At 35.3% G+C, this 20,610-nt stretch overlaps 1 protein-coding gene across 1 annotated transcript in view; it reads right to left on the reverse strand.

Annotated features, from left to right (window-relative positions):
- Positions 1–11,243: 11,243 nt before the first annotated feature.
- The window catches only part of LOC118195316 (monocarboxylate transporter 10-like), a 587,842-nt gene continuing 578,475 nt past the window's right edge, over positions 11,244–20,610 (reverse strand). Inside the window, exon 5 of the mRNA XM_085827343.1 lies at positions 11,244–12,306. Coding sequence (XP_085683469.1) covers positions 11,636–12,306 — 671 coding nt within the window. The 3' untranslated portion in view covers positions 11,244–11,635. The remainder of the gene's footprint in view (positions 12,307–20,610) is intronic.

Genomic DNA, 20,610 nt, shown 5'->3' on the forward strand with positions numbered 1-20,610 from the left:
CCATAAATTTTCGGCATTCTTACATTTAAGAATATAATTTACATGTGATTTTTTAACAAACTGAACTACAGTACAACACCAATTATCCGAATCGATTGGGACCGGACCCTATTCGGATAATCAAAAATTCGGATAGTTGGGTTTTTCCCGAAAAAAGAGTCTATGTGCACTTTAATTGATTACTATGATTGTGTACTGTGAAAATGGAAGAAAAAAGGCTATTTTAAAGAAAAAGAGGTCTTAATTGACTAAAATGAAAAGACAATACGTTTGCGCACGTGTTAGATAGTGTACTGTACAGTAATTACAAGTGCTGAAAGTCATTGCTTGCTGAACATCTCGGTCAAAGTTAGCTGTTTGAAGGACACCGTAGCAGCACTTAAAATTTCTTAACCATCCGTTTCTTACTTTAAAGGATTTACTTTAAAGGAAATTGGGTTTTCCATAGAACGCTGCTGTAAAAAGCACTTGAAAACGACATCTTCTAAATTTTGGTTTGGTGCTGCATTGATTTTCTTGAAGAACTTCCAATTTCATTTTCAAGCATTGACACGAAGTTTAAAAGTGTAGATTTGCTCCTTTTAATGTCTGAAACTGTTGATTGTCCAACACCAGGTTTCCGTCTTAACTTGTGGTTTGGTACTGCATTGATTTTCTTGAAGAACTTCCATTTTCGTTTTCAAGCATTGACACGAAGTTTAAAAGTGTAGATTTGCTCCTTTTAATGTCTGAAATCGTTGATTGTCCAACACCAGGTTTCCGTCTTAACTTCTGACTTGGTACTGCATTGATTTTCTTGAAGAACTTCCATTTTCGTTTTCAAGCATTGACACGAAGTTTAAAAGTGTAGATTTGCTCCTTTTAATGTCTGAAATCGTTGATTGTCCAACACCAGGTCTCCGTCTTAACTTGTTTCTTAAATTCTTAAAGGGATTCGGATTCGGATAGTCGGAAATCGGATAACTGGAATTGTGCTATATTCAAAAGTGACAGTTACCTTCCTCATAAGTTTTAATCTGTGTTTTATCTTTAATAATATGAGTAACCGATGCAAATAAAAATAAATTATTATAATGAGTAAAAGATGTTATTAAAGGATATATTACATTCCTCGCTCAGAAACGTTTGTTATTCTTTCGTTTAAGGTATTCTGCTAGTTATTTTTGTGATTCTTCCATCAAAATAAAATCTCAAATCTCTTTTTACTTCCTTGCACGAAGTAAAAAGGAAGTATTGTAATCGCGAAAAGTTTCAGGCAGCATATTTCAAAGAAAATATCCATTTTGACCGCTAAGGAATGCAATTTAACGATGTTTTTGCGTGATATCTGTACGTAAGGACAGAATAAAAGACTCTTTTCCTCCAAAAAAATTATAAAACTGCTTTAAAATTAATTCTGAAGAGAATTTTCTTGGCGTCTGTACGAACGTATGTACGTACGTATCTCGCATAACTCAAAAAGAAGTAGCCTCAGAACGTTGAAATTTTGTATATAAGACTACTATAACATGTAGATGTGCACCTCGTATTTTGGTTTCAATCGGCCGCGCTAAACGTATATATTAACCGGCTTAGTGATCTCAGTTTCTTTACTCTTATATGTTTGTAAATTGTACATTTTTTGCTTTAAAAATGATTGAATTATGTTGTTGTTATCTTCCGGTTAAGGTTTTTATGCCTTTAGTAAATCTGTACGCAATATGTTTAGAATTATCAACAATTTTAAAGTTGTTTAAGTGCCTCTAAGCCTTTTTTTTTTATGCCCGCCATTGATTGTTTACGTTTGAAACAGCAGACTAGTGGATTTGTTGCCAATCTAGAGAAACTTAGCTTCGCAACAACAAATATAACGCCTTCATTGATTATTGCCAATTAAATCATGCTTAATTCTTTCTGGAATTTTTTCGAGGAAATAAGTGTTTAAGATTTACTTCGTAATTTTTAATACAGATATTTATAGTTTTTATGTATTTTTGTCTTGTCGCGAAGTGAGAACTGAATTTATTGAATGAGAAATACTCAATCGTCTGTGAAAAACTGTTTCTTTTTTATTTTATTTGCTTAATTTCTTTTATACATCATTCTAACTTTATTATAGTATTTGAACAGAACATGTGGCAACGATTAGATAATTCTGTTCTTTAAATGATATATTTTGTGCATTATGAGTTATAATATGAACGAAAAATGATACTGTTAATTGAATCTATCGCCAGAGTGTCGCTATGGTAAACAAATACTGGAGTGAATTTTAAAGAATGGATTTATTCTATTGTGGTTTATGCGTTGTCGGCTAAGTAGATTTAATTCAGTCCAATAAGTTTCAATGAAATGCAAGAAAAAATACGTATAATTTAATATTCCGTACAAGGAAGTCATGTGGTGTACACATCAGATTTTTTATCCAATAATTTCTTCTACAATCATCATCAAGCCGAAATTTCACTCTTGGTTTGGCAACTATTCTTTCAAACCCTTTCGTTCCAACAAATTCCACTCAACGACCGCAATTCGTTGTGGATCTAGGCCCCGTGATTGATGAAAACAGTAATCTGAGGGTTACGCTTGACGTCACTGACGCGCTCAATTAATCCCCGAGATAAGAATTGGAGTGAGTAGTACCGAAAGGAAAAGGATTTCTCATCCCGCAAATTACCCGGGAATGTTCTCTACTCTTCCCTGCCAGGGTATCTTAAGATTAAACAACTCTGTTGGAGTGTAACAATGGAAAAGGATGACTTTTAGTGGACATTCGATTTTCACTTTGTGTCGATTACGGAAGACATTGTGACCTAAATTTCAAAAAGAAGAGTATTTAATTATGTTTTTTATATTCCTTTTTATAGGACATTTTAATGAACATGAACATTTTATGAGCTGAAGGGGTATCAGAAACCCCTATACCGACAATGTTAAATTGGCCATTTTTCGATGTACCTTTTCTCAAAATCTGCTGTAGATACACGCTTGAAATTTTTTGTGTAATTAAAGTATACCTATCTGATTATACTGAAATGAGCTTTTGAAATATTTTGAATTTTGGAGTAATTTACAGAATATTTTGTTAGGCATAGTGAAATTTAGCACTTTCTGACACAAAAAACTCTTCAAATTTTTTTATTCTATGTTTATCACAAAAAGCTCATTTCAGTAAATATTAGGAAACCTAATAAATAAGCTATAAAAATTTTAGATACCTGTAAGCAGGAGTTCCTGAGAAAAGGTACATCCAGTATAAAAAAAATCACGTTTGGAGAAAAACGCGTTTTTAATTAAAAATCCTCATTGATCAAAGCAGTCGATGACATATTAAAACTAGATTTTTTTACAGTTCTAATTTTCATAAAGATTAAAGAATGGTATTTTTAGAAAGATAAAAGTGTAGAGAATTTGAAAATGCAAAAATCCGAAATCACAATTTTTTGAAGATTTTGGGATTCGAACACCCCTTAAGTATACGTTTATAGGACATTTTATGAGCTGAAATATACGTCACATCCAGAGGTTAAACATTGAATACTCTTACAGATTTTAATGCGTGTTCACTTCCACGTCTATCGAATTAATTTCCACCTTTCGTTGCCCTGCGTTGGCAACACGCTTTTGAGATTTGTCGTTCATAGAGTTCGGTCGCTAAAAGCGTAGCTGACCTGTAACTGTTGTAATTCTTATTCTAAAGATTATCTGTATTGCTGAATTATTACTAAATGTTTACGTATGAATGTTTTATTATTAAATGTATTCAGTTTGGTTTAAATAGACCGAGAGTGTTTGAATTTATTAAGGATATTTAAAATCGAAACCAAATCATCCATTTCGGCGCCATTCTAATACGAGGAACGTAAACAATGCGTAAAAGATTTTAATTATTTCTGCGGCAATTAGATATGGAATATCGTATTATTCATTCCGTTAGATAAATCAGGCGTGGTTTCTAGATTGAAATATTGGTTTATAACTATAGAATAATAAATACGAAACTAAAAATATTTGAAATATGTGAGGTCGACCAAATGTTTCCAACTGATTTAAAAAATTAATAATCCTTTCGTGAAGTTTTGAAATTTTAATTGCGACGAAGTACACTGGTGTGCAAAAATTAAGGACTAGACGGTTTTTTCAATATAACTATGTACAAAAGCTTTCCAAATCAACACATTTAATACCGTAAGATCCCCAATACGTAAGGACATGAGTAATGTAAGCAACACTTACTAAAAGAGAAATCAGAGGGATAAAAATAAGCTTTATTGAAAAAGTAGCATGAAGCGCAATGCGACTGAAGGCCGAAACATCCCTGTGATGGGTGTCCAGCAAGAAACATGAGGGTGTCAATGAGTTGTTGAGGCATTGCTGCCCATTCGTCTTGCAGCGCCAATCGAAGCTCCGGAATCGTTACTGGTGGTAAGGTACGAGCTGCCAAGCGTCTGCCTAGAAAATCCCATACATGCTCGATGAGATTGAGATCCGGAGATCGTGCCGGCCAATCCATACGTTCAATATCCTCACTCTCTAAGAGCTGTTTGGCAGCTACTGTGCGATGACATGGTGCATTGTCGTCCATGAAAAGGAACTGCGGACCCATAGCGCCTCTAAAAAGACGCACATATGGAAGAAGAATCACGTTACAATATCGGGTCCCGTTGACTGAACCTGCGTCGAAGATGTGAAGGTCTGTACGACTACCAAGCATGATGCCTCCCCAAACGAGAACACCGCCACCTCCATACCTGTCCCTTTCAATGATGTTCGAGGGATGATTGCGGCTTCCCCGCTCTCTCCAGATGAATATCCAATGAGAATCGCTACTCAGACTGATTCTGTTCTCATCTGTAAAGAGTACTCGCCCCCATTCATTGTCTCTCCAATTCCGGTGTTCCCGGCACCACAGAGAACGCCTTCTCCGATGGGCAGGCGTTAGAGGTACACATCGTACAGGGCGTCGTGCAAACAGACCACTACCGTGCAGTCTTCTGGCCACGGTGAAACGCGATATCGGTCGTCCAGTCGCCTGTGTCGTGTGTCTAGCCATTTCTCCCGCTGTCTGCCGCCTGCTTCTTCTAGCCTGTAAGGCAATATACCGGTCATCTGCGGGTGTGGTTCCTCGTGGACGACCACTAATAAACCCCCGGATAGCTGTTCCTGTAGTTTGAAATTGTCTCCAAAGTCGTGAAACGATGCTGTGAGCAATTCCGGACTCTGCAGCCACACTTGTCACACTGCGGCCTTCCTCCAGCTTCCCAATGATTCGACCTCGGGTAAAAGCATCCAGATGTCATCTAACAGATTGATTATTCGCCATTTCTCGCTGAGGCAGCAACTCGGTGTGATTTTAACTGCTATACGGCGTGCAATCGCTTTGCCAGAAATACTGATCTTACACCGACAACATGCTTTATACTACTCAGACACTCTCCCATTACATCTACCTGCATATCTGCGCATGTGCTACCGTACATCACCTTACTTAATCTCCTGATTGGTCTTTTTGTCCTCTCTGCCTCTTCGTTCAGCTGATATGCTAATTTTTCGACTTCGTCCTTAATTTTTGCACACCAGTGTAGTTGTAAATACAAGACTTCTACACATGAAATGTTTTAAATAATATCATATAAATAACTCTCTTTTCAATTTCACATAACTGCGTTAAAAACTCGACAGTTGCTGTAATATCCTGTGATGAGAAATCTCAGGTTTGGACTTGAAGTGGTTTGCTCAAAGATTCGGCTTTTTTTCTGCACATCTTTCCATTCAAATACTTTCATAAGGGCATAAAACCATCATCTGGTGTCACAAAAAAATCCGTTTACGATCCTTTTGGAAGTTAATCGCTAAAAGCAAACCTCTTCTTTATAAACATCTGAAATTTTGATGTAAAAACCTGAAACAAAAGCCTGAAAATTGAAAAAATAACCTGAAATTGAAATTGACGTTGACCTAAACATGTAGCCTGAAAATTGAAAAAATAACCTGAAATTGAAATTGACGTTGACCTAAAAATGTAGCCTGAAAATTGGCCTAAAAATAGCCTGAACTTTTTATATTTATATTGTAAAATAATGACGATCCACATAAATAAAGCTCGAATTACCGTTCCTTACTTGCACAGTGCCTGAAATTAAAAAATAAGATGAAATAATAGGAAAAGGTAATAAAAGAAAATATTGTAGTTATAAGCTAATAACAATCAAATTATATATTTATTAACATTTAATTAATATTTATAAAAAGCATTCTCAATTATATAGCAACACAAAAGCTGCAAAATTTATCCTCTAAAAATTTCGCCCTCTCTAAGAACAGCTGCTGAAAGATGTTAAATGAATTCTTTTGTGTGCCCTAAGGGTGTAGTGGCCAATATATCCTGTTAGTCACTGAAAGGTATTTTTTTTAATCATATCGAGTACACTGTTATTTTCTCGAGAAATTATGGTTCAGAGAATTTAATAATTATTTAGTGGCACCCAGTATAAATGTAATGGATGATAACTGATTAACAGTTTGAATTGGTCAGCGGTAGGTTGCCTTTTCCCTTCAAACCTTTTGGCATTGGAAGAGGAAATGTAAAAAACTGAAAGTATTTCTCCCAGCCTCCCAAACGGGATTGTGGTAAGTGACTCTGACTGTCACACCTAAGACCCGCATTCGGATCACAGAGAACGCATGGATGTTTGTAAATGTGTAATGTCTTTGCGGCATGGTTACACTCTAAATACTTGGTCCTCTCTTGTGGTTTGTTGGAAGGAGAAGAGCGGTAGGAGACCCTTGAATCCACCCCTGGGATGCTTTATCTGAAAACTAGGCTGGAGGTGGGCAAAATCCTACTGTCACCTATATGGTACTCAAGGCTCTTGCCAAGACAGATGTAATCTTGTATTCCTTGCCACGATAAATTTGGTTTGTTGGTAGAGAAAGAGAGGTTGGAGACCCTTGTACGCGTCCCCGGGATGCCTCTCTCTCTCAAAACAGGAGTGGAACTGGACAAAATCGTACTGTCACCTATATATGGTGCCAAGGCTCTTACCAAGACAGATGTAACCTTGTATTCCTTGTCATGATAAGTTTCATTTGTTGGTAGGGGAAGATAAGTTGATTACTCTCGGGTCCGTCCCCGGGATGCTCTCTCTCAAAACTGGTGTAGACTGGGCAAAATCGTACTGTCACCTGCATGGTACCCAAGGCTCTTGCCAAGATAGATGTAATCTTGTACTCCTGGCCACGATAACTTTGGGTTCTTGGTAGGGCAAGAGAGGTTGGAGACTTTCAGACCTGTTCCCGGGATGCTCTTTCTCAAAACTGGAGTAGAACTGGGCAAAATCACCTATATGGTGCCAAGACTCTTACCAAGACAAATGTAACATTGTATTCCTTGTCATGATAAGCTTGGTTTGCTGGTAGCGGAAGAGAAATTGGTGACTCTCGGATCTGTCCCCAGGGTGCTCTCTCTCAAAACTGGAATAGAACTGGGCAAAATCGTACTGTCACCTGTATGGTACCCAAAACTCTTGCCAAGATAGATGTAATCTTGTACTCCTGGCCACGATAACTTTGGTTTGTTGGTAGGGTAGGAGAGGTCGGATGCCCTCTCTTACCCTACCAACCCGGAGTGCTGTTTCTCAAAACTGGGGTGGAACTATGCAGAATCGTACTGTCACTTCTATTTTGCCCAAGGCTCTTGCCAAGACAGATGTAATCTTGTACTCCTAGCCGCAATAAATTTCGAGAGCTTGTTATGGTGAGAAGGTTAGACAAGTGACATTAATCACAGCAACAACAGCAATATTCCTCACACGGTGTTTTGTAATGCAGTGGCCCGGCCATTTAGTGGGTAGACGGAAGAGCTAAATTGGTTTCTGTGAGAGAACACAATGGAATATTTTGCATCATTCGCTTCCGAAAATATTATCTAGTTGTATAATATCGTACACAAAGTACAAGTTTCAGGTCATCGGTCGCATTTCTAGTCGAAAGCTAGAATTTGTAGTGTAAATAGTGTTAAATTTAATGATGCCTATAGTATTTGTTTAACTGTAAATGCTCAGAATTTTCACAACAGAATCAATTGGATTCAGCTATGTTTTGCTTTTCGCTGAATCTTTAATTAAGTATTGAAGAAAAGGTGTCATCTGCACTACGTTATTTTTAATTGGGTTGATCAGATAAGTAAAAGTAAAGGTTACCACACGTTTTTTAGTGCTATCGTAGGTTATGAGATATTTTGCTATCGTGCGCTATTTATCAAAAGGAAGAATTTGTGGTATAAATACTGCTAGGCCCAATTGCTTCATACAGCCTTTATTTGACAGCAAATGCTCACTTAGAATTTTCACAACGATATCAAGTAAATCAGCAATGTTTTGCTTATTTCTGAATCTTTAACTGAGTATAGGGGAAAAAAAAGTTTTCTGCATTATGTAATTATTAATTACGTTTATAAGGCAAGTACATGTGAAGAAGGTGATAATTAATATCGCACGTTATTAGTAGCTGCATTTATGAGATATATATATAAAGTAAATGGTGCATGATAGCGTACATGATTATAAATCACACTCATATAATACATCAGAGATGAGATATTCTTAGGAACTTATAGTGCACCTTATAATTATCAAATTCGCATTTAAAGTATTAAATGTACTCTTTTAATATGCTTTTATAGTGTAATGGCACATTCAGTTAGAATTTTCAAACTTAATCTTTGCTACGCCACAAATGAATTTTCAAAATCTGCTGCTCCCCAAAAACTAATAATGCAGAATCTAATTTGTAATTACAGTAAAATTTGTAGAATCCGAATTAAAATTCGTACATTAAAATTCATCTCCAGTTAGGTCGACGGGGATTCGCGTCCTGCTTCAGTCGCCCTGTAGAATGGAGTTTAATTTAAAATAGTAGATACGCCTTCCTGTGCTTTCCTGTCAAGATCTAGCTGGTAAGTGGAATACGAATGGCGTTGAAGGCAAATTCGTATAACCATTTGAATCACGTTCTTACGGGTCGGAGATTAGAAAATGGGCTTTTGAATTTTTGGAGCTTTATTACGACTAATCAAATTTCATGGCTGTTGAAGAATTACAAACATGCACAAGTTTTGTTTTTTGGCCAGAAATGGTTTTAGACGTAACTGAACAAAATAATGCAAATTTATGAACCATGCTTTGAAAATAAATATTATCACTGAAAATAATTTGGGCATTCACCAATTAAATTGAAACATAAAAATCTTGTTTCTGGAAAATTTTACTTGCTTCCTTAAAATTAAGTTATAGATTCATTTATTGAATGTAATTTCTTAGTGTACTATCATGCATCTTTGTCTGTTAATTTAATATCCGAGTTACCATTTACCCATGCTTTAATGCCGTGGATAAAGTGGATAAAAATGTGATGGATTTAACGCCATGAAAAAAAACCATAAATTTATCCATGGTTTACTGCCAAGGAATTTTTTTTTTAATTTAAAGAACTATCTAATCTGCAAGTTACAAGAGTGAAAATGAAAAAATTGTCTCTGTAAACGGGTGAGAATACACAGCCTACAGACACCTAATCTCTCACGAGAATCTCGACTATGAGCAAAATCTCACATTGGTGGTTGGAAATGCTGTTTTCTGGCTTAGAACAAATGTATTCCCTCCCCCTCCCGTCTTTTTTTGTATGTGTATGTTTTCTGTTATCCTTTAGGACTACATAGGATTTTCTCTCTATATAACAGCCTTTTCTCCTTGCTTGTCATCTTTTGAAGTTTAATTGGCATTGTGTGCTTCTAGCCGTTGAGCTTGTTTATGCCGACTTTTATGAGTCAGAGCCTTTATGCGCGTTAAATTACACATTAAGCCATTGGGATAATCGTACTGCGTTTAATTTTATGACCATCGTTACATTTTAGTAACGTACATGATTATAACGATATATACGAGTTAAGCTAGAAGTGTTGGCTTTTATGTACGCCCAAGTGGGACCATTTGTGTACTTATATTGCGTTAATAAAGGGTTATTTACAACCTCCTTCCTACTTTTTGTCTTAATTAAAACCTGAGGATAATTCCTCATATAGTCTTTTAGGTCTGGCAGTTTATGTTACCTAAGAAAACGAAACTCTATATTCTATCCCATTTCCTCTCTTTATTTTCTGACTCAAAATGTGTCTCCGCTTGCATGATATCTTAAATGTTGTATTTAATATTATAGAACGAAAGTAACATGATTTTCTTATAAAATCCTTTTAAGCGAATGTTTAGAGAAGCGTATATGTCGAAGCGTATATTACCATGTCATTTGCAGTCCACGTGCCATCAGGTAGCTATTTCAAATGGCGTAAAAACTTTAATTTGTCTTTCAAATTGTGACTGCATTGGGTAACAAAATTAGATATTTAGAAACAATGTAGGTAACAACTTACTGATTTACAAGCAACTTAAACATTTAAACTTAAAAAAAAAGTATATCTGAAAGGTTCAGATTTTAAATTACATCCAAAGGGGCGTTTTTATAAACATTTTGTGCGTTACCTTTATTTATTAAATATCATGTTCTTCGTACTTAAACCATAAAATTCAGTTCAAAAGCAATATCATAAAATAATTTTAAAATCAGCATGTCTTTAGAATTTCTGATTCACAGTCTCGCGCGCTGGAGATAATTTTTTTTTTTTTTTTTCGTACAGTGTTGCCCTTGCCCACTTTGAAATTGTTTAGTTTGTTAATCAAGGACTCGTTAAGTGTTATGAAATAATAAATCGATAATAAAACAAATTCTAATTCAAATTAGGGCTTCCACATGACCATATTCTATGGAAGATAAAATTATTCAAATTTTGATGGCTCTAGATACCGTTGTTTTTATTACAATGCGACAAACATACACACATTCATGCAGATTCTTCATTATTTAATTTATTTAAATATAACACAGGGCGATAATATTTGGTGGCAACAGTTTGAAAAGTGAAACAACGCTTATCGTGAATCGAGGGAAAATGCCAAAACGAAATTAATAGTCCTTCTGGCCAAATTGCCCCATTGGACTAATTATAATTATACAGTTAATTTAAAGAACATTTAACGTAAAATGTATCTAAATGATAATTATGAATAGTTACATTACTGTAATCAGTCACAATGTTGTAGAAAATTACTTGATTTTTACTTTAATTATTTGCTTAGATTTCGAAACTTTCGCTTCAGCTCCAGGTAGGTCAAAATAATTTTTCTTTTATATATTGAAATGAACAACACTAATACCAGAACAAGAACACTTTTATTAATGCACAAAATATGGAAATTGTTTGCCCTTTGTTTAAATCGGGGAGATTTTTAAATTCAAGTCTTGGAGTACGAATTAGAATAAATGAACATTAAACCACTTTTGATACATCACAGATTTATTAATTAGAGTTTTTATACTGTTTCATTAATAATTCGAACGCCACATGGAAATAACTGTGAACCGTACTGTGTTCAAAACGAACACGTGAAGTTATTGTTAACTTTCAAATTTTAAGTTTCTGAAATGTTTGCATCACCAGATATGGTGCTGCCATCTAGAATCATTTATTAGAAACATATACAAATTCACAATAAATAAATTAAATACCACATATTTGTTCACAAAACAATTAAAGTGATCAGTTTCATAAAGAGGATGTTACTTCATCAATTATATCGGTACTTATTGTTGTTTTGTCCTCCTTTTTCTTCGAAGCCGTTTGTTTTTTAGCTGACGAACGCGAAACATGCGTTTTCTTTGGCACTGATTCACAGGGAGTGCTGCCCTCTATCGGTACAACGCGTAAGCAATTTGGACAATGTTCAACTAAAGGTGGAGTGACGGTTGAGAATTTCCTTTCTTTAGCGAGTTTCCGAACCTCTTGGCTAACGCTAGAGGATTCTTGGGTGTTGATCAGATTATTCTCGAACTCACTTAGCATGAGGTATTTTTCTTCCTTATTGCATGAGGTGATACAATCGTCCACGTAATCATCCAAGAAATTATCCATTATCACCTCTTCCGAGATGCACGTGAGTTCCTGTTTGTGAATGATTTCATTGACAAGTTTTTGCTTGGCGAGCATTCTGGCGTTGGCGAGATCTTGTAGTGAAACTCGTCTGCTGTAGTAAGCTCTGTTATTCTCCATGTGCTCACCGTCTGTTGGGTCGTAACTGGAGTTCATGGTGTTGCTTTTTTGGCGCTTGACATTTCGTTTGTGAACGTCTATCAGAAAAAGCACCAGTCCACCTGTGAACAAGCACGCAGAAGCGAAATAAAATCCCGTTCGTTCACCTTGCACTGAATTTAGATATCCTGAAAAGAGACAAAAAATAATGCCTTAAATTAATTAATTCATTTAATTAATAAAAAATGAATGAATTAATTAAATTTAGTCATAAATTCATTATTAATATTAGTTATTAATTTATTAATTTACAATTAATAATCATATTCATTATTTTAATTCATAAATTCATTATTAATTTACAATTAATAATCATATTCATTATTAATTCATAATTAATTCATTTAATTCACAAATTCATTATTAATTCACAATTAATAATCATATTCATTATTAATTCATTTAATTCACTAATTCATTATTAATTCACAATTAATAATCATGTTCATTATTAATTCATTTAATTCACAAATTCGTTATTTATTCACAATTAATAATCATATTCATTATCAATTCATAATTCATTCATTCATAATTAATTCATTTAATTCATAAATTCATTTCAAACAACTGTTTCAATTTAAAACAGTCGTTTTATATATTTGAATAATAATCTACTTCCAATAATTCAAGTACTAGGGAATTAATTTTACACCGAAATTTTGTGGCTATTTTCCTGAATCTCAGGGGATGTTATTAAGATTTCTCAAGGGTCAGATTTTCCCGCAAACTCTGAATAAATTGGCAATTTACCTATTTTTTCCTACTAGTTTTTAGCCCCAGAGGTGCCCTTAGTCACGACGCTCCCTTTTCCAAATCATTTTTCAAATAAAAGGAAATCCTCAAATGTTATCGCCGTGTATTATTTTTAAAGAAATAATATACAGAGTATTTTAAATTTACAGCAACACTTAAGACTGTATTGGGAATTCTAAATATACGCTGTTCTGAAATATTTTGTGATTTTGCTGATTAATTTTATGTGGCGTAAGTGCGAAGAAAGTGATATCAAATTTAAATATTAAAAAAAAGGGGGGGGGGGACAAAAATTTAACAATAAAAAGGCGGAGAATAGCTGTGCAAGAAAACTCAACATTGATATAAATTGATACAAAACTGAAAAACATTAATTGCAGTATTCAACACTATATCAGAAATTGTAAACATACGCTACTTTTAAAAGTTTGAGATTTTGCTGTAAAATTTTAGGTAGCATAAGTGTGAAGAATGTGGTGCTTAATAGTAAAATCAAAAAGAGAAAAAAATTGTGTAGGTCATTTTGTTAAGAAAACTGGATATTGATATAATGAACTTAAAAAAATTCTGACAGCTTTCAAATTTTATATTACGCCCAAAGGGATTTTTTTTTTTTTTTTTATAAACATTTTGCGTGTTGCTTTTATTTATTAAATATCAAGTTCTTCGCACTTAAACCACATAAAATTCAATTCAACAGCAATATCCAAAAATACTTAAAAACAACATATCTTTAGAATTTCGGACAGACAGTGTCGCGCGCTTGAGATTTAAATGTTATGTTCCATACAGTGTTGCCATTACTCGCTTTGAAATCGTTTAGTTTGTTAATAATAAAAGAATTCATTAAAGTTTTACAAAATATAAAATATATAGTAAAACAAATTCGAAATTCCAGGTGCCCTTGTTCGGGTGGAGGATTACGTTACTCAGAATTTGATGGCTCTAAGTAACGTCAGTTTTTCACAATGCGAGAAACATACATACATTCATACATATTTTTCACTATTTAATTTCTTTAAATATAATACATGGCGATAATATTTGGAGGCAACGATTTGAAAAGTCATACAGCCTTGTAAAGTATTCGACGCAAAATGCCAAAACGAAATTAATAGTCCTTCAGGGCAAATTGCCCCTTTGGATAAAAAAAAAATCTGAGAGCTTTCGGATTTTATATTACGCCCAAACGTTTTTTTTTTGTTTTAACGTTTCGTGTGTTACTTTATTTATTAAATATCGAGATCTTCTTATTTAGACCATAAAATTCAATCCAACAGCAATATCGCAACATATTTAAAAGGGCATATCTTTGGAATTTCCGATACACGGTCTCGCGCGCTTGATATAAAAATGTTTTTTTCCCCGTACAGTATTGTAATACAAATTCCAAATTCCAGGGCTTCTGAATGCCCATATTCGAGTGAAGACTTACGTTATTGAAAATTGGATGGCTCTATGTATCGTTGTTTTATCACAATGCGAAAAAGATACATACATTAACGCAGATTCTCCTTTATTGAATTTCTTGAATTATAATACAGGGCTCTAATATTTGGTGGCAACAATTTCAAAAGTCATTCGCTATTTATAGTGAATGCTCGCAAAATGCCAAAGCAAAATTAATAGGCCTTCTCAGCTAACATTCCTTTGCGCTAATAATTAAGCAAAATGAATAGCCCTTCTTAGCTAACGTTCATTTGGGCTAATAATTAAGCAAAATGAATAGCCCTTCTGAGCTAACGTTCTTTGGACTAATAATTAAGCAAAATTAGTAGACCTTCTGAGCTAACGTTCATTTGGACTAATAATTAAACAAAATTATTAGTCCTTCTGAGCTAATGTTCCTTTGGGCTAATAATTAAACAAAATGAATATCCCTTCTGAGCTAACGTTCCTTTGGGCTAATAATTAAGCAAAATGAATAGCCCTTCTGAGCTAATGTTCCTTTGGGCTAATAATTAAGCTAAATTAATAGCCCTTCTGAGCAAACGTTCCTTTGGGCTAATAATTGAGCAAAATTAATAGCCCTTCTGAGCTAACGTTCCTTTTGGCTAATAATAAAGCAAAATTAATAGCCTTCTGAGCTAACGTTCCTTTGGGCTAATAATTAAGCAATATTAATAGCCCTTCTGAGCTAACGTTCCTTTTGGCTAATAATAAAGCAAAATTAATAGCCCTTCTGAGCTAACGTTCCTTTGGGCTAATAATAAAGCAAAATTAATAGCCCTTCTGAGCTAACGTTCCTTTGGGCTAATAATTAAGCAATATTAATAGCCCTTCTGAGCTAACGTTCCTTTTGGCTAATAATAAAGCAAAATTAATAGCCCTTCTGAGCTAACGTTCCTTTGGACTAATAATTAAGCAAAATTAATAGTCCTTCTCAGCTAACGTTCCTTTGGGCTAATAATTAATAAAATAGGCGTACACTGTCTCTCTATTGAGAAATAAAGCCAAGCTAAATGACTTCATAGTCTCTCATAACAACCGAACACTTTTTTTTGTTTCGTCAAAGTCTCACTAGGAGCCGTGCAAGAGCGTTGAATACTGCTTGTTGAATTCAGGTTCGAACGTAAGTGGGTGAGATTCACTAGGGATAGGAGTGAAGGGTTTGGCTTAACACACTTTCTTGTTCCATTCTTCCGGGAAATTAGCAGTGGTTTTTGACGTGCCGGTTGCTTGCTTTGTCTTGATGCAGTTCTACTGACTGACCGCACTGTGGAAAAGAAATTTATTTCATATTTGAAAATTGTGTATGAATATATTGCTGATAATATGTGGAGTTGGCCTTAATAATTTTTTGCACTGTCTTTAATTTTGATTTGTCGTTATATCAAAAACCAACGACAATCTTAAATCCCCATCAAAACATTTGAACCATGTTCTAAGATTTTTTTCTTCACTCTGATGATATTTAATGGATCTCTTTTTATTTCGGTCATTTAAATAAACTCCAGATTCATGTATTGTAACAACATTTTTTCCATTTTTCACCGAATAATTTTTGTTATAAAGATTTTTGCATTGCTTTCTGCTTTCGGCGATATGTCTTGGAGAAAGAAGATGCACATTACCTTTTTTGCGTCTTTGTAAGATTCAAATCAGCATTTCACTTTGTTTACAGTTGACACTGAGCATTTTAGTGATTTTGCAATTGTCTTTTGAATTGGCGGATTTTCGTTTAATATTAAAGATCTTTCTTTTGCAACATTCAAAACATTCTGTTTTCTCCTTGGATACGTATTTGAAACAATTTTTCCCCTTGAAGCTAAATATTGATGGGTTTTTTCTCCCCGTTGTTGGTGATAAAATTACCAATCGTAACTTTAGATATTGAAATACTATAGCTTTCACAGCGGTTTTAATAAATCGAAACAAATAATTTTCTCCAAAAAGAACATAAACATAGCCTTCCATCCATTGTTTCTCTTAAAAGAGCTAGTTTGCATGAAAATAAAATTGATAAGTGGCTAAAAATAATTTACACTTTCGAAAATATCAATCAGGCACACCAGCGGCCGAGCGGTAAATCAGCTAAACAGTGGTAGTTCGGTCCAAGGTTCAAATCCTGCGAACCCCCGGATGGCTGCATGGGCTTTTCCGTAGTTTTCTTTATGTGCTACGTGTATGAGCCAGCTTTTCCTAGAAAGTCCTCCGCGAAAGCATCCTTCCTCTTAAGAAGCTAGCCCTCGAGTGCTTTGACATAATCAAATAAAACAAACAAAAAGCAAAACTATAAATGCAGTTGAAAAATCTGAAAGCTTTCAGATTTTACATTACGCCCAAATGGCCGTTATTTAACATTTTGTTAGCTTTATTTATTAAATATCATGTTCTTTGCACTTAAACCACATGAAATTAAATTCAACAGCAGTATCACAAAATATTTAAAAACAGCATAACTTTAGAATTTCCGATACACAGTCTCGCGCGCTGGAGATGAAATTGTTTTTTTTTTTTCGTACAGTGTTACCATTCTTCACTTTGAAATCGTAGAGTTCGTTAATCGAAAATTCTTTAATGTCTGACAAAATATGAAATGGATAATAAAACAAATTCCTAATTTCAAATTAAGGATTCCAGATGCCCATATTCGGTGGAGGATTACATTATTCAAAATTCGATGGCGCTAGGTACCGTTGTTTTATCACAATGCGAGAAACATACCTACATTTATGCAGACTCTTCATCAAATTACTTCTTTAAATATTTCAAGGTAGCGATATTTGGTGGCAACGGCTAGAAAAGTGAAACGACGCAGAAAGTGAATCAGCTAAAAATGCTAAAACGAAATTAATAGCACTTCTGGGCAAACGCCATTTGGGCTAAAAATTTTCCAAACAGACGATTTTTAATAGCATAGCAAAGTCGTCTAAAAAATGTACGAACAGCCTCCGAGAACAATGATATATAACAATGAATATATTCAATGATATATAACAATGATATATATATCTAATGATATATAACAATGAATATATTCAATGATATATAACAATGATATATATAATGATATATAACAATGAATATATTCAATGATATATAACAATGAATATATTCAATGATATATAACAATGATATATATATATATATATATATATATTGATATATAACAATGAATATATACAATGATATATAACAATGATATGAATAATGATATATATATATATATATATATATATCTTGTATTTATATCTTGCATTTATATCAACAAAGTATCTTAATTTATATCAAGCATTATATCTTGTATTTATATCATTCGATGCTGTTTGGTATAGTAATTTGTCATTTCTTTAACATGGATTTATGGGTAATGATAACGCGCCGCGCTGAGTAATCCCCACAGATTCTTTACATTCTTCCAGTCAGATATGCCTCAGCACAAGAATATTGCAATTCAACAAAATTCAGTCACTGTCACTTCTGCAAGTCAATGACGCAGTTTACCGAAAGTCTCGCACATTAGAATTCACAGATATCTGCAATTCTTATAACCTACATCTAAGAAATCTTTGGTGAATATCAGCTGCTGATCACTGACTTTCAACATGAAAGGCTCTGAAATAACGTTTCCATATGAATAGCCCCCGGATGAAGTGAAGCGTTTCATCCTGCACCCTAGGGAGTCCCATAAGCTGATCGATTAAAAGTATTCCAAGAAAAAGGAGTTACGGAAACTTGCATCCCTGAGGAGGGATGGAACATGACGTTCCCTTTACTTTGCTGTTTTCTTTTATTCATGATAGAAGATATACAATATGACTTATAATTTAAAGAAGATTTTAAAACCATTAGCTAAAACTTTAACGGAGTTGTTTAATAAAACTATTCAATGCTATGTTGGTGAAACTACAGTTTTCTAAGTTGATTTTATGTTTTATTAAGTCAGAGTCATTAGGTTATTTTGAAGCAGAAGACGTGAAAAATGAGCAATGCCCTAGCCGGAACTCGAACCTGAATCTCTCGAATACGCGCCGCGTGTGGTACCGTTACACCAAAGGCATGCAGAAAGGCGGAAGGAAATACTTTGCAAGGAATAGAAATATGAAAATGTTATTGGGTAACTTTGCAACAAGTATCCCTCGACATAATAATTATACTTTTAAATCTCACGAAATAATCTTGTCAAACCGCCAAATAACATAGATAATCAAATTTATCTCGCCAAATAATATGACGCCAAATAAATGTCAAAAGCAAGTAGACAAAGCAGCTAAATTCTCATTTAGCCAGCAGGTTACGGCAAGTTTTCTTAAGCTGAGTATTAATTATAAGACTCTGAGCCAGATGAGGCTAACTACATGAGTACGGCACTTTATTCCTCCTTTCCGTATGTTTACCTTAATGTATTGGAAGCACGTCCGGCTAGCATCAAGACCTTCGAAAAACTCGAACTACGTCACTCTCTCGTGATGTCGCCATGAAGAGTGCGAAGGGGCCTATCCCATTCATTGAGAGCGAATCAATCACTCTCGTTCAACACATGAATAAAAGGCACCATTTGTTTTGCAATAGTGTAAATAATTTTATCCCTTAATTTTGCCTATCTCATTCATTGTGAGCGAGTGGACCACTCGCTTTCAACAAATGGGATAGGTTTATACACAGTCTTCATAATGACATCCCAACAGAGCTAGATGACCTTGTTTCTTGAAGGTCGCGCTAACAGAGTGGGGCGGAGTTCGAATACAGGCGAAAATATAGTACGTCCTTCATGTTTTCCGACTGCAAAATATGACTTAATATATAATGAATTAAAAATACACATGACTTTATATATATATATATATATGCACACTTAGACCCCCCCCCCAAAAAAAACGACGCACCGAGAAGATATAAAGCAAATTGGACACAAATTGATATGCATATGGGTTTCGAAGGAAAATGCAAAATTTAACATTGTGGCTGCCAATGAATGAACGGTTGTTGCTACAACGCATCTGATCTGCGCAACTCGCAGGATATTTAAGAGGAGAAATTACGATTCCAGGTCATAAATTCCTCACGAATTTCATTCCGTGTACTCTGGTAGACAATAACTATGCCTCACATACAGGTGCGCGAATGATATGCGCAGATGTCAGAATTTGAGACAGGTCGTGTAGTTGGGCTCAAAGAAGCCAGTTGGTTTTATCGGCGAATAGCTCGACATTTGAGCAGGAGCGATGCCACTATTAGACGATGTTGGTAGGAATGGGTGAACCATGGCCGCCCACAGCGTCAAGAAGGAAGCGGTAGGCCTAGAGAAACGACAGAACGTGAAGACCGAGCAATCGTCAGAGCGGCACTCACAGCCCCAGATGCATCATTATCATCGATTGTACGTCCAACTAGTGCTTTAGTGACCGCAAGGACCGTTCATGACTTCTCACAGAAAGGGGGCTGAGGTCACGGCGCCCCTTGCGCCGACTACCATTGACCTCTGTACAACATCAACCCCGTTTGCAGTGGTGTCGGGCTTATTCGTACTGGAATGTCACTGGCTGGAGTAGAATGGTCTTCAGTGATGAGTCCTGCTTTGAACTGAGCCAGCGAAGGCGAATCTGGAGACGCCCCTGACAGCGGTGTGATACCAACCTGACTGTCTTCCGGCAGACAGGCCGACAGCCAGTCTGGGGTGCCATTTCATATCATAGTAGGCCCCCTTTGGTTATCATACGTCGCAACCTTACAGCACCAGCGGTACGTCGACGAAGTTCCAAGGCCCGTTATGTTGCCCTTCATGTCACGCCACCCTGTGATTATATTTCAGCAAGATAATGCCCGCCCTCACACTGCACATGTTTCTACTGCTTGCCTTAGTGCTTGCCGAACATTACCTTGGGCAACAAGGTCGCCGGATCTCTCTCCTATTGAGCACGTTTGGAGCATTATGGCCAGGACCCTTCAACCAGCTCGGGATGTTGACGATCTAAAGCGCCAATCGGACAGAATTTGGCACGATATCCCTCAGGAAGACATCCGCAACCTCTATCAATCGATGCCAAGCCGAATAACTGCTTGCATAGGGGTAGGCGGTGGACAAACGCGTTACTGACTTTTTCACTTTGTGAAGCTCTATCACTTCAATAAATCATCCAATTTTTCTCAAACTGTAATTATTCGTTCTGTACATATACATCACTTCTACCGATTTTCGTCCCATTCGGATAACTCCTTCTTGGTGCTTCTTC

Source organism: Stegodyphus dumicola, chromosome 11 (genome assembly GCF_044657685.1).
Source record: "Stegodyphus dumicola isolate Sdum_Otavi_A_Nest chromosome 11, ASM4465768v1".
Classification (NCBI taxonomy): Eukaryota; Metazoa; Arthropoda; class Arachnida; order Araneae; family Eresidae; genus Stegodyphus; species Stegodyphus dumicola.